At 60.7% G+C, this 13,704-nt stretch overlaps 1 protein-coding gene across 1 annotated transcript; it reads right to left on the reverse strand.

Moving 5' to 3' along the window:
- Nucleotides 1–31: 31 nt before the first annotated feature.
- Nubp1 (NUBP iron-sulfur cluster assembly factor 1, cytosolic) lies at nucleotides 32–13,437 on the reverse strand. The gene is made up of 11 exons (XM_027940427.3): nucleotides 13,034–13,437; nucleotides 12,851–12,955; nucleotides 11,357–11,490; nucleotides 8,294–8,362; nucleotides 6,418–6,450; nucleotides 5,769–5,859; nucleotides 4,855–5,009; nucleotides 3,516–3,626; nucleotides 3,190–3,292; nucleotides 1,149–1,232; nucleotides 32–307 (listed from the first exon to the last, which is right to left on the reverse strand). Exons 1-11 carry the CDS (start codon nucleotides 13,095–13,097, stop codon nucleotides 249–251), a joined length of 1,008 nt encoding a protein of 335 aa, XP_027796228.1. The 5' UTR covers nucleotides 13,098–13,437; the 3' UTR covers nucleotides 32–248.
- Between the last annotated feature and the right edge of the window lie 267 nt (nucleotides 13,438–13,704).

The following is a 13,704-nucleotide window of genomic DNA, read 5'->3' on the forward strand; positions in this document are numbered from 1 at the left end:
GGTGTCCAGGAAGCAGGCCTCGTGGGACAGGTTCAAGGAGACACTTTTATTTTAAAATGGCACGTGTGTAAGGAATGCCCTTTGCTGTGTTCTGAAGAAGGTGGCAGACAGGTGATCAAAGTGTCTTCAGGACGTGACTTCGTGCGGCACCAGAGTCTGGTCCCTTTGCCTGCAACCCCACCTGACCCGAGTGCTGCCCGGAGGTTTTGCAGCTGGGGGCTGCCTGGTCCCCCGCTCTGTCCCCTGCTTCAGGAACTGCTGAGGCTCTCCTCTTTTGATTGACGGGGACTACAGAACTCCTGGATTTCTGGAAAACAGCGAATGGGCACAGCGCTAACCTGACCAGCCCTGCAGGGAGCTGCCACGCCACAGCAGAACCCCAGCGGCCGAGTCCCTGTGAAAGCCTGTCCCTAAGATGCCCTGAATCCTAGAATGTGACCCCAATGCCTCCCACTGCCCACTGCGGTTGTAACCAGGGGCTGGAGGCCTTATGTGGGCCCATTCCGCAGCTGGCCCCTGGGGACTGCATGAGCGGACACCATTTTATTGGCAAGTAAGACCCGGCCTCAGCCGAGAGGTGGGAACTTCTGGGACTGCTACCTTAAACCCAAGGCCACCAAGACTGCCTGTAGGTGACATCTGGCCTGACGGTGGCTTTGTTTTGCACCCCAAGGTTGGAGGTTTTTCTGGTACCGGGGATTGAACTCGGGCCTCGATCACTGAGCCACACCCCAGCCCTATTTTGTATGTTATTTAGGGAAGAGTCCCACTGAGTTGCTCAGCACCTCCCTTTGCTGAGGCTGGCCTTGAACCCGCGATCCGCCTGCCTCAGCCGCCCGAGCTGCTGGGATGACCGGCTGCGCCACTGCGTCTGGCTTTGGGTTTGTTTTAAGTCAGTTTCTTATTGTCTTCCTGAAACGCACTTCCTCTGCCATGGATTTCACCTCCCTGTGTCTGTTAAGCTATGAACTGGTTCTCCGCACGGACACCCGGGGAGCTTTCTCACGGCGTCTGGGGCCACTCTGTGGTCCCGCTCCCCACCACCCGTGCTGCAGGCGAGTACTCCGTCCTCCTGCCCAGCGCCTCCCGCCCAGCTCCTCCCGCAGCTCCCGGTCAGCAGGCGTCTGCGGTGACAGACACACACTTACTCTGAATTATGCTTCTGTAGGCTAAGGTGGCTGGTGAATCTGGTGCTTCAATAAAAAAGGACTGGCCTTGGTCACAGCTCTTACCTTAAAGAGGAGAGAGACAATGAGGGCCAGGAAGGAAATGGCTCAGCGAGGCCCCGGGTCTTTCTGTGCCGTGGTGATGTGGTGGTCTGGAGCTGCCAGCAACGTGGGGACCTGGGACCTTAGCTGTGTCCCTTTGCCCTCAGAGGCACTGGCTAGCATTTCAGCTCTGCTATAAATCGGGAGGCGATGCACGGCCAATGCAGGTTCCAGGGCCCAGGCAGGGCCTGGTGGGTCTGGGAGGGCCTGGGTGGGCCTGGTGGGTCTGGTAGGGCTGGGAGGACCTGGTGGGCCTGGGTGGACCTGGTAGACCTGGGAGGGCCTGGGACGGCCTGGGTGGGCCTGGGTGGGTCTGGTAGGGCCTGGGTGGACCTGGTGGGCCTGGGACGGCCTGGGTGGGCCTGGTGGGCCTGGGAGGGCCTGGGACGGCCTGGGTGGGCCTGGTGGGCCTGGGAGGGCCTGGGACGGCCTGGGTGGACCTGGTGGGCCTGGGAGGGCCTGGGTGGGCCTAGGACGGCCTGGGTGGGCCTGGTGGGCCTGGGAGGGCCTGGGATGGCCTGGGTGGACCTGGTGGGCCTGGGAGGGCCTGGGTGGGCCTAGGACGGCCTGGGTGGGCCTGGTGGGTCTGGTAGGGCTGGGAGGACCTGGTGGGCCTGGGTGGACCTGGTAGACCTGGTGGGCCTGGGAGAGTCTGGGTGGGCCTGATTGGTCTGGTAGGGCCTGGGAGGGTCTGGGGAGCCTGGTGGGCCTGGGTGGCTGCATCGTAAGAGATCAGCTAGTTCTTTGAGTAAAAAGGCAACGAGTGTGTATTGTTACAAAGAAAAAAGTACAGATACAGAGGGAAAATACAGCGAGAAGCAAATCCAAAAAGGTCCTAGTATTCTTGGCACCCTTCCAGAAACACCCTGTGGCCGTGCACACGCAGCCTCTCACACTCACAGTACAATGGGCGTGTCCCACGCACGCCCCGGGCCTGCTGCCTCCCACACCTAACTTCATCTTCAAGGTCACCTCAGGGGAGCAACGGCTGGTCCTCGCCAGCTGTGTGGCTCTGGGCTCCAGGCCCCTGCAGGCCACACCCGGGTATCTGGAGGGCCACGCATGACCCAGGGGAGACCTGACCCCGAGGGGGGACGGGCTCGAGGACGTGCTGGTGGCGGAGCCCAGTGTTCCCTGGAGCCACAGGACACCTGCAGAGGCTGACACCCACCCCCTCCCTGAGGTGGGCCACCTCCCCGTGCGCCCGCCCCGGCATGCAGGGCGCACGCTCCAGCACCACGGCTTCTCCTGCCCGACGGGGCCGAGCGTGAGGCCTGGTGCAGAGCCCTCTGCCCACGGGCGCCCACCCTTGCTTCCGCCCTCAGCCCCAGGTGCCTCTGCTGGACGGGACCACCTGACCCCATCAGCGAGTCCCACAGGCTCAGATGATAGGGAGTCAGGAGCAGGGCCTGCCCAACCCCCCAGCAAGCCGCAGGAGCCCAGGGTGGCGACTGGGCTCAGTCACCCGCGTGTCTCCCAGGCCTCGGGGACCACGTGTCAGACACTTGTGGACCATGGTCCCCACACTGCAGGTCAATGCCAACTGCTCGTGGAGAGTGGCGGGCTGCCAGCAGTGGGGACAAAGGGGTCCCTGTGGGGCTTCCGCGGAGGCAGGTGGCTGCGGATTTCCTCCCTGAAGGGCTCCCCCTTCCCCCGCAGCCCGCTCCTCCTGTCCCCTCTGCCTGACGCCTCTTCAGTCCCCTGCCACTGCCTTCCTGAGTGACCGCTCCACCCTCCCTCCCAGGGGTGTCACTGCTTCTCCCTGACTGGCCTCACGGTGGCTGGGGCGGGAGCTCCGCGGGGTCTGGCTGACACTCCAGGGTCCCTTCCTGTGCTGGCCTGCGTGGCACCACCAGGGGTGAGCGGGCAGTGAAGGCCCAGTCCGTGACGGCGCGGGAGGCAGGCCGCTCCGAGCACCCACCTATGTGCGGGTCCAGAGGCACTTTGCCGAGGAGGGGGACCTTGAGGTCCCGGCACATGGCTTCTGCGCCGCCCGTCGTGGGGGGGAATATCTGAGATTCTTTCTGTGAGGAGAAGCAGAGGGGGAGCAGGGTTCAGCTTCGGTATCGAGCAGAGACACGTTCTGAAAACCGCCGGACATGGAAGAGCTCACTTTGCATGCAGAACGCCAGCCACCAAACAATCGTCCCCTTCGCCAGCGACAGAGGCTCTTAATCCAGAGCCATCTCCCAAAAACGGCAGCAGCAAACCAGCCTCCAGGAGCCACGGCCGCCGCCCGCCCCTCACCTTGCACCTGGGGCAGACGAAGCCGCTCATGTTCTCCACCACCCCGACCACCGGCAGCTTCACCTTGTGGCAGAAGTTGATCTCCTTCCGCACGTCCTGGAGCGACACCTCCTGTCAAGGTCAGACCCACAGGTGTCCGGTCAGCGCGGGGACCCAGGCCTGTGTGGCCCAGGGGGCTGCGACACGGGGGCCTGCCACCACGAAGCCCACGAGATGCGTGTCGCTTACTGGGGACCTCTTGGGTGCCCATATGTGACAAGTCCTGTTCCAGCTGCCCCAACTTTCCAGAAACCCCAAGAGGGTAGACCAAACGCCAGGAAGCAAAGGGAGCGATGGAGCACACGGGGGCGGGGGGGGGGGGGGGGGGGGGGGCAACGACGACTTCCCAGGCAGGGGCCAGCGCCCTGGGCCGTCAGGCTGGAAGCCTGCCCCTGCGGGTGGGGCTCTGCGGGACTGGCCACACCCCTCTCCTCTGTGCCCTTTCCTCCATGCACCTCTCCTCCACGGCCCCTCCTCGGCGCCCCTCTCCTCTGTGTCCCACTCCTCCGTGCCCGCCTCCTCCGTGTCCCTCTCCTCCACGGCCCCTGCTCTGTGCCCCCCTCCTCTGCGCCCCTCTCCTCCGCGCCCCCTCCTCGTGCCACCTGGCCACCTTCCCTCCTCCATGGCAATGCCAGCACTGTGGCCCAGCTGGGGCCCGGGGTCTGGGGTAGTGTGCTGGTCCGCACCACCATGGACAACTTCATGGGCAACATGGACAGGCAGACTGTGGCCTCCTGGGTCACCTCAGACACTGCACGGCGGGTGCTCGTCCTGGTGCCACTTCATTGTGCACAAACATCATCCAGCCCCTCCTTGTTTGTCCCATCCATCGTCATTCTAGGGCCACCCATGAGCTCCCCGGCGCCTCCCTGTCTACAGTGGCCGCTCCGTGGCTTCTGTTCCCCAGTTCCCATCTCCTCGTGCCTCTGTGGCTCGGTGTCCTATAGATACACTGTCCCTTTGTCAAGAGTGCCACCTAAACAGCTGTTTCCCAGAGCAATGCTGGATGGGAGGGACTGGGGAAGTGCTGCCCCTGGTCTGAACGTGCTGCGGCCCCGTGATTTCGGGGAAGGGCCGGCACCTGCTGGCTGCCGCTCTCCTGGGATGATCCGCGCAGTGGGCTCAGCTGCCTCTGTCACTGCTTCTCTGGGTGCTGGGATGGACCCGGGGCTCCCGCGAGCTCAGCCCAGCCGCTGGGCCCCGCAGCCCCGGGAGCTCCGAGCGTGAGCTTCTGCGGGTCCTGCCCCGCGGGACCACGGGAGCACGAGGAGCGCCCTCTGCTCCACCAGCAGCCACTCACCTGAGGAGTGGTGACGATCACAGCCCCGTCGATGTGCGTGGCGGCCAGATACTGGACGACGGACAGGTGCTCATCGGAGGTCCCCGGTGGGGTGTCCACCAAGAGGTAGTCCACGTCTCCCCAGTCCACGTCACGGAGGAACTGCTTGATCATGCCTGCAAAGGAGCCCAAGCTCGGCCTCCCTCCCTTGCCGGCCGCAAGGCCCTGCAGAGCAGCTGTGGTCGGCCCGCGAGCTTGGCGTGTGCTCCACGCACGGCTCCCACCTGGGGTGGCACTGTCCCCAGGGGGCACGTGCCTAGGTCTGAAAACATGTCTGGTTGCCATGTCTACACCACGGGTAGAGGCCGGGCTACAGCTAGAACCCTGTCCACCCTGCCCCGAGGAACTCATCTGGCCAGTGCCCGCAGTGCCCGCCGAGGTGCCCGCTCTTGATCGCAGTGTCATGCCACAACCTTCTGTCTCGGGACCCATCAACCTGGTGGGACTCCCTCCTCACACACCTCTCTCTCTGACACAAGCCAACCACTACAAAACCACAGCAGAAGTTAGGCTGGGTGAAGCTCCGCACTCGCCTCGCCTGCACAAGGCCCGGGTTCAACCCCCAGCACCCCCAAAAAGAATCCAGGACATTCTAGATGGAGGAGAGAAAAACTCACACCAGCTATTAAAAGTGACGTAACGGAAGCTGGCGTTTCCTGCTCTCTGCAACCATGGAACACGCGAGGCACCAGGCTGACAGGGGCGCCGCGGGCGGGGGCAGCTCGGGTGAGCGCCTGCCTGGCACCAGGGGAGCCAGGGCTCCTCCCAGCCCTGGGCACAAGCCAACCCCCCCAAAGCCCAGCAGGTGACTGCTGCTCTGCACAGGGGGGATGTGAGGCCAAGAACGCGAGGACAGGGACAGCAGGGTGGCAAACCGTTTTTCTTTGGTCCCCTCCAGATGACGGCGTCGTCAGGGCTGCTGAGCAGGAAGCCCACCGACATCACCCCCAGGTTGTCTTCCACATACTGCAGAGGGGGCGGGGGACGAGGGCAAGACACACTTTACCAAAGCAACAGGCTGGCCACCTCCCTGGGTCCCGCCTGGGCCTGGGCAAGAGGCAGCCCTGCCCTAGGAGCACACTCGCTCTGCGTCCTGAAACCACGTTTTAATACAAGGTGGACACACCAAGGGGACCTGAGAGGGCACCGTGTGGCCTGGCTGGGGGACCGTCAATCAAGCTCAAGCAAACACCTGTGGTCACCTCAGCTGTCCTGATCAGGGCCGGCAACGGTGGCCCCTGGGGCCAGACGCAGCCCAGTGTTACTGGAACACGGCCAGGGTCACCCAGTCACCTTAGCATCTGGGCCATGGCACAGGGAACGAGGTCACAGAGGACACCTTTACCCACCCTGTACAGACAGGTCTGCCCCTCCCGGTCTCCGCGCCCCTCCCGTGCCTGGGAGAGCGCCTCTGGAGGCATCCGTGACGGACAGGTGGCTGAGAAAATGGTGGCCAACCCACCGCCCGTCCAGGAGTACACCTGCCCCGCGCAGCGCCTTCCCAGGGAGAGAAGGGAAACTCACCACGGGAGACCAGCCCGAGCCGCTCTGGTGGACCTGTGTGAACACGGGTGAGTGTGGGAAGTCACGTACGCTGGTCACACTGCGCACTCAGACAAACCAAGCAAAGACAGTCTCACGACACACAAGCCACCGCCGTGAGGAGCGGCACTAATTTCGTGATGGGGTGCACAGCCAGGCGGGGCGGGGTGGAGGTACAGCCCAGTCCATGCCCTCTGATCCAGAGCTGGGTTGTTGTGAAACTGCCCCAGTCTTTAGTCAGAACCAAAATTACTCGGGTTCAAATTTAACTTTGCGTCTGAACTTTTTTTAAAGAGCGAGATGGGGAAGGGGTGGGAAATGCAGCTGACCGTGGAGCAGCAGGCTGCTTCCGCCAAAGCCCAGCGGTAAGGGGGCTGCGGTACGGTTGGTTCCAAACCTGTCCTGTCAGGGGCTTGAGGTTTGTACCCAGCCCGCTGCTCCCGCTGTTCCCAGGGCCAGAGCTCAGATGCAAGGTCTGTTTTCCTTGACTGAACGGCTTCACTGAGACGTGATGCACACACCACAACTCACCACTGAGCGTGCGCAGCCGGTGGCTTTCTGAATATCTGTAGAGCGGTATGACTAGCCACAGTGCCATTTAGGACACTTGCAAGACTCAAAGAAACTTGCACTCCTTAACTGTCACTCGCAGTCCCCATGATGTCCCCAGCCTGTGAGACCCCTCATCTGCTTTCTGTGGGCAGATTCCCCTGTTCCGTTTATTTCTCACAAACAGCATCATACAGTAAGTGCTCCTGTGAGACTGACTGAAGTCCTACTTAAAACCCCGTCTACTGCCAGCTACGGTCATTTGCTAAGTTGTTGGTCTTAAAAAAGGGATAAGCGTGACCAAGAGAGAAGCAGCAGTGACCTACTACTGTGCGTCGACCTCATCATTTAAAGTTTTCCACTTCTTTCTTTTGAGATGGCCTCTCGCCCTGTTGCCCAAGCTGGCCCTGAATCTCGGGGTCAGGGCTCCTCCTGAATTCTACCTTCTGCGTAGCGGGGACACGGTGCGGCTGCTGCGCCTGGTTGAATTTCTGGTCTCTAAACCCGGGTGAGCTCGGGCAGCGCGCCGTCACGCCCCGGGTGTGGCCTGCACACTGTGGCTCGCGGCTGGTGGAGGGCATGCGGATCCTGCTGCTTCACCTCAACCACAGGCAGCCTCTGCCTCCCTCCCCCAGCCCCAGACGCAGGCCTGCGGCCTCAGGGCTGCCTCCAGGGCTGGCGCCCCCTGCCTCAGGTGACCCTCCAGCCCCAGGGACATGGCGGACACTGGCTCCATCGGCCCAGGGCGCTCTTCTCAGCTCCCGCCCACTGGCTGGCTGCCCAAGGCCAGCCTCACTGAGCACCCGGCCCGACCCCTCTCAGGACAGCCTCTTGCTCTGCCTCCGCCACCTGCCCCCCCACGAGGCTTCACCTGCCTCCTTCACCACGGACTCCGGGCACAGTGCCCAGCCCCCAGCCCCACTTCCGTGCACCACCCTGGGGGCGTCCTCCAGGGAGGGCTGGCCCCTGCGGAGACATGGCCCTGCCCCACCCGTGTCACTCCCCTGCCTCAGTTCCCAGGGCAGACCACAAGGGAGGAAGACTCCCTGGCTTCCGGGGCAGACAGGCGAGCTGGCCTGGCGTCCGGGTGGGGAGTTCCTGCACCTCCCGTCTGCCCTGTGCGGGCGGCTTCCTTCCCTTTAAGCGGCGCTTCTTGAGCAGCGGGGTGGGCTTCAGAGACGATCCCACCCCCAAGTCCACCGCTTCTGGTAAGCAGGCGAGTGGACGACGGCACACCGACCCGAGTTTGCCGCATCTTACACTTTGGGGCCGACTGTCTGGGCCGCACAGCTGCAAAATGCAGTGTTACCTGTTCTCCTTCCAGGCCCATTATCTTGGGAATCGACGGCCCACAGATATCGATGTCCAGAAGAGCAACCTGGGGACAAGAGAGCAGTGGGCACCACCTGGGAGCACACCCCTCCAGGCCTGGGGCAGGGGACAGCAGACAGAGAGGGACGGGGCCAGACTTGGAGCAGGCAGATTCCCGCGAGGGAGAGTGGTAAGGCTGACCTTCCAGGCCACCAAGGCAGAGTTCAAAACTCCCGGAGCAAAGTTCATCAAGGCTGTCCCCACCTGCCCCCACCTCAGCCTGGCCAACTTCCTTTGGGGTGATCTTCTGGAAGGGCAGCAGGTCCGTTGGAGAACCAGGTTCAGTCACGGCCTACTCAGCCCTAGGACGTGGGTATCATCACCTCTGCCTTACAGAAGACGAAACCAAGGTTCAGAGCGGCCCAGCGACTTGTTCAGTGTGCCAGGAATGCGCTGGGACACAGTCAAAGTCCTCAGTTCTTCCCCTGACCCAGGGGTCTGGAGAGGAGGGCAGTGCAGGGCTTGCAGCTGAGCTCCGACCAAGACACTTGCCCTGGTGACCTGACGGTCAACAAGCTTTCCAAACAGAGATTTACTGTAAGAAAGAAACTAGAACAGCTCTGCAGGTGACTCAGCGGCAGTCTCTGATGACACCCCCAACACCCGTCTCCCCTGTCTATAAATAAGAACCTTGTGAAAGGCAGGGCTGAGATTCATCTTGAAAGCTGAGTGTCTCGGATCCAAAGTGTGGCATCTCTGGGTGACTCTGTGGCTCCCCTCCTTCATTCTCTCAACAAACCCAACCGGTGCCACCAGGCAACCCGGCCGGGAAGCTCCACCTGGAGCTCGCCATGCCTCCTGCGCCCCCTGCTGGGCCAACCCGACAGTGCAGCGAGCTCCAAGGTGGCCGGAGCCAGGCTGCTCTCCCTCTGCCCCTTCACGTGGTGCCTGGGGTCCGGCTGGACAACCCAGCTCCACGCCATTCCCCCAGGAGCAACTTGATCGGTTTCCCCCACAACCAAGGGTGGGGACGGAGTAAAACAATGCATGGATGCAAGTCACCTGTGGGGCACCCGAAGGCTGTGGACAAGTTCCTGTGCCCAGATCCCAGGTGAAGCCCCTCAGGTGAGTTGTGGAAGATGTCGCTGTCCAGTAACCATGGTGTTCTGCTTAGGGGAGCCTGGGAGCCCTGGTAAGGGAAGATGCCCGCACTCGTCCTCGCCAGGACCCTGCGGCCAGCCTCGGGAGTGCAGGGTCAGGGAGGGCACCGGCTGCAGTTCCGTGGGGCTGCTGGGACCCAAAGCTTCCCTTTGCCCAGCTCCTGAACTCCCCTGAGAAGGGCGAACTCTGGGCCTTGCTGGGCAGTGTCCCCTCACACTGTTGCTGCTCCTCTGCCTCCTCTGCCTGGACCTCTGCGCTGTGAAATGAGTGCCCAGGGCCACTAGGCCCACGGGCTCTGAGCCTACACGGCTTGGGGTGGTGGGCAGATACTCCAGGCCCCAAGCACCCAGCACTGACCTCAATGACACAGCCCACCTTCTGGATGATGTCCTCTGTGTGAGGACAGCTGAGGCCCCCTACTCCTCCTGCCTCCACGACTCACACACGCCCGGGGCTGCTGCGACTGGTCAGGGTGTCTCCCCCACTGCTGTCTCCTGATGCCAGCCCCTTTCCAGATGAGACAACAGGATGGCCTTGCACAGTGAGTGTTGAGCTCCCACCAGACGGCGGGTGACGAGGGACAGGGTGTGCTACCCTCCTGGTGGACGGAAGGACTGAGGGCCGGGAGAAGTCTATGCTCCCATCCACACTCAACAAGGCCTCTCCAGCGTGTGCCACGAGCCAACACTGTGCCCACTCTGTGCTGTGGGAGTGGGTCTGTGCAGGAACAGCACTTTCCACGTGCTTCTTTTAAACCACCTGTGCATAAAGAAACCCGCTGCCCAGGGCTTCCCACCCCGGGTGGCGTTTCCCTGGAGCACTGCAGAGTCTAGGTGTGCGCGCCACAAACACTTCACAGAACCATGTGGGGGGGGTGCCGTCACTGCTGACTACTGGGCCAGGGCAAAGTGCGTCTCAGGAGGCTGTTTAAGAACATTCCTAAAAGCTTCTAAAAGCCAGGATTACTCTGGATAATATGGTTGATCTGAGAAAGCAGATTTCTTGACCACTCCATGGGGCAAATCTGACCCTCAGGTGGCCAGAGACTGCTGCCTACTCCAACAATGAAATCCACAAGGACATTTTGCCCTCTGCACTGTGCCTGGGGTGGGCTGCAGCACAGCTGAAGCAGAACGTGCCACCGCGCTCCACACGGCAGTCACGGTGTGCAGGGACGGCAGACAGTGGAGAGTCCCGAGAGCCTGCTGCTGGCCCTGTGCTAGCGCTTCACCCGCCCCAGCCCGCTCAGTCCTCCAGGTCCCACTTGATGGATGAGAAAACGGAGGCAGGGAGAGCCTGGTAACCAGCCGGAGGCACAGCAGGAGTGTGGACGGAGCTCGGATGTGGGGCTGGCCACCCACGACGCTTCAGTAGAGTGGACACACGGACAGCAGCCTGGGTAACCTGGGCTTTCAAGCTCATGCGAGCACACTACTCAAGAAGAAATGAATGACCTAGGACGAGGGTCAGCAAATGTCTTCTCAAGGGCCAAGAAGAAAACGTTTTATGCTTTATGGGCAACCAGGGATAATGTGGAGGTACTTAGTCATGGTTTAAAAGTAACCATTTAAAAATGTAACGCCACCCTCAGCTCCCAGGAGATGGTCTAGATTTAGCTGATTACTGTTTGCAGGTTCTTGGCTTAAAGAAAGCCCAAAAGAGGTTAATAAGGAAGAAAAAGAGGTCTGACGTAACGGAACAGATGCTCAGCACACAGCAGAATGTCCACCTGCCACCCCTTTTCCCTTTCTTGGTCACAGAACCCAGCACCACGCTTCAGCTAACGACTGGGCAGTTCCCTTTCTCTCTGCAGGGACGGTGCCAAGTCCCACTTTGTCTAAGGACTCCATCAGGAGCCCTCAGACAGAAGGAGCCCTCTCCGGGTTTTCCCAGGTCCTACCTGTGTGTTTTCGTCCTCTGCCAGGCCGTGGGCAAGGTGGGCGCTGAAAGTGCTCTTCCCAACGCCACCTTTTCCAGACAATATCAAGATCTTGTGTTTCACGGTCTTCATTTTCTCTTTGATTTCCTCTATGGCTAGAGGGGAAAAAAAAGCAGTTCAGGTGACAAAGTCCCTGCCTCAGTCCTGAGTGTCACCCTTCCAAAGGGCTAGAGGGAACTAAGTCCTTGGGACTGTTTCAAAGATCCTGTGTGAGACTCCACTTCACCAACGGTAGTAGGAAGAGCTACAGAGAAAATGAGGCTATTGTCACACCTGAAATTGTCTTCTTGGCTTACATGTCTGCCTCCCCCCTAGAAAGGGAGCGCAATGAGGGTGGGGTGATTGAAGTCTTCACTGCTGTATTCCCGGGATAGAACTTTGCAGATCACAAAGGTTCACAGCCTGGGACGAAATTCCCCAGGGGACATCTGGCAATGTCTGGAGACATTTGGGGATGTTAAAAAGATGGGGTGTGACTGGCATCTAGTGGGTAGAAGCCAGGGGCACTCCTAAATGCCTATAGCACAGAACAGCTCCCCAAAACAAAGAGCAATCAGGCTCCAAATGTCACTAGGCTGGGGCCCAGAAACCCTGACAGGCAGTGGGCCTGTAATGGACAACTGTCACCTACTGCGCTTTCAATGCTTCATCTTGTTTCACATTCTTAAAGTGACACTGCGAGACAACTGCTTCTCCATTTTTGACGCCCTGAGAGGCTGAGGCTTTTGCTCAAGGTGTTTGCAGTGGACCCCAGAATCCGCCCAGTGTCTCTGAACTCCTTCAAGATTCTTTTCCCAGCCTCCTGCATCTCAAGAGCTCTCTAAGTAGTTCTAGAGTCCTCCCGGTACTTGGTGATGTGCTGGCTCGCTCACCTGCTTCTCTCCCTCATTAAGCTAAGCCCCACTTAGGGCAGCGACCACGTCAGCTGTCCCCCAGCACAGAGCAGTGTGCCTAGGAGGTGATTACATACAGTCCTGCTGAATGAATGGGAGACAGTCTTCAAAGGAACAAAATTGTGCCTGGCTGTTCAGCCAGGATTGAAGTCCCTATCCGCTCCGCGGTCCCTACGGTCACTCAAGCCTCTGGCCCCACCCCTCCTGGTTTTTACCCCGCTCCACCGCCCGCGGACTCTGCCCCTTCCTAATGTCTGTCCTTTTTGATTCCGCGCCTGTCACTGATCTTCCAGGCTCCGCCCCTTCTCCCCCGCCCCCGCCCCCGACTTGCCATTTAAAGGCTCCGCCCTCATTCCTAAAGCCCGCCCCTCACACGAGGCCGCTCCCCCGCTCCGTAGATCCTAAGCCCCGCCCTCTCAATGCGTACACAGTACGGCCTACCCCCGCACCTGACGTTCCTGCCTCAGGTCCCGCCCCTAGCACCGCCCCCATTCCTCTCCCAAGCCCCGCCTCTTCCGGGCCTGCGCCTTTCACTTCCCGTTCAGGCCCTGCCCCCGCTCACCCGGATCCGGAGCGGCGCCGGCTCCAGAAGCACACAGCCGCTGGTTGGGGCATCCCTGACAGGAGGCCCCCCGGCCCGCCTGGGTACTGTCAGCCCCGGGACAGTCTGAGCGGAGACAAGATTACAGTTAGAGCGGCTCGCGACCCTTCAGCCCCACCACCCACGCCCCCTCCGCGAGCTGACCGTGAGGCACCTCCTCCATTCTGCCGCTGGTGTCGACGCGCTCACCGGAACCCGCGACAGGCATTTCCGCCTCGCGGGCCCAATCTGACCCTCCAGCCCCGCTAAATAAGTCTCCGAAATAAGAGGACTCTGCGCGTGCGCGAACTCTGTGCCGGGCGGGGCTCTTTTTTCTGCGTGGTCTAGAACAGCTGCGGAGCCTGTCGTCGTCACTTCGACAGGTGTCCTGAGAACCAAGGCTTTGCCGTAACCTGACCTCAGTACTGTTTTCATACCCAAGAGGTCGATGTGGTTAATATAGGCAGGTTTCCTCGATTGTTCCAAAGAAGCTCCTTTGACGCTCGCATCCTGGATTCAGTCGACAACCGCACGTTGTGTGCTTGCAATCGTACACTTGGTGCATATGCTTTGTTCCGTCGTTGGTCACGTGGAGCGTGGTCACGTGGTACAAGGAGGTTCTGCCCGATTTCTGCAGTAAACGGAACCGGATGTAATAAGGACTCGGGGGTGTGCTCTGAGATGGTCTGATTATCCATTTTTCTATCGACTTTTTTTTCCTCTCCCTGCATTTAGCATCATCGCCTGCTCAGTTATGTTGGTCTTTGCAAGTTGTGATTTTCCCCAGTCCTCTTATTATCTGTATGGTTATTGACTGGCATTCCTTTTAAAGAAGA

This window comes from Marmota flaviventris, chromosome 19 (genome assembly GCF_047511675.1).
Source record: "Marmota flaviventris isolate mMarFla1 chromosome 19, mMarFla1.hap1, whole genome shotgun sequence".
Classification (NCBI taxonomy): Eukaryota; Metazoa; Chordata; class Mammalia; order Rodentia; family Sciuridae; genus Marmota; species Marmota flaviventris.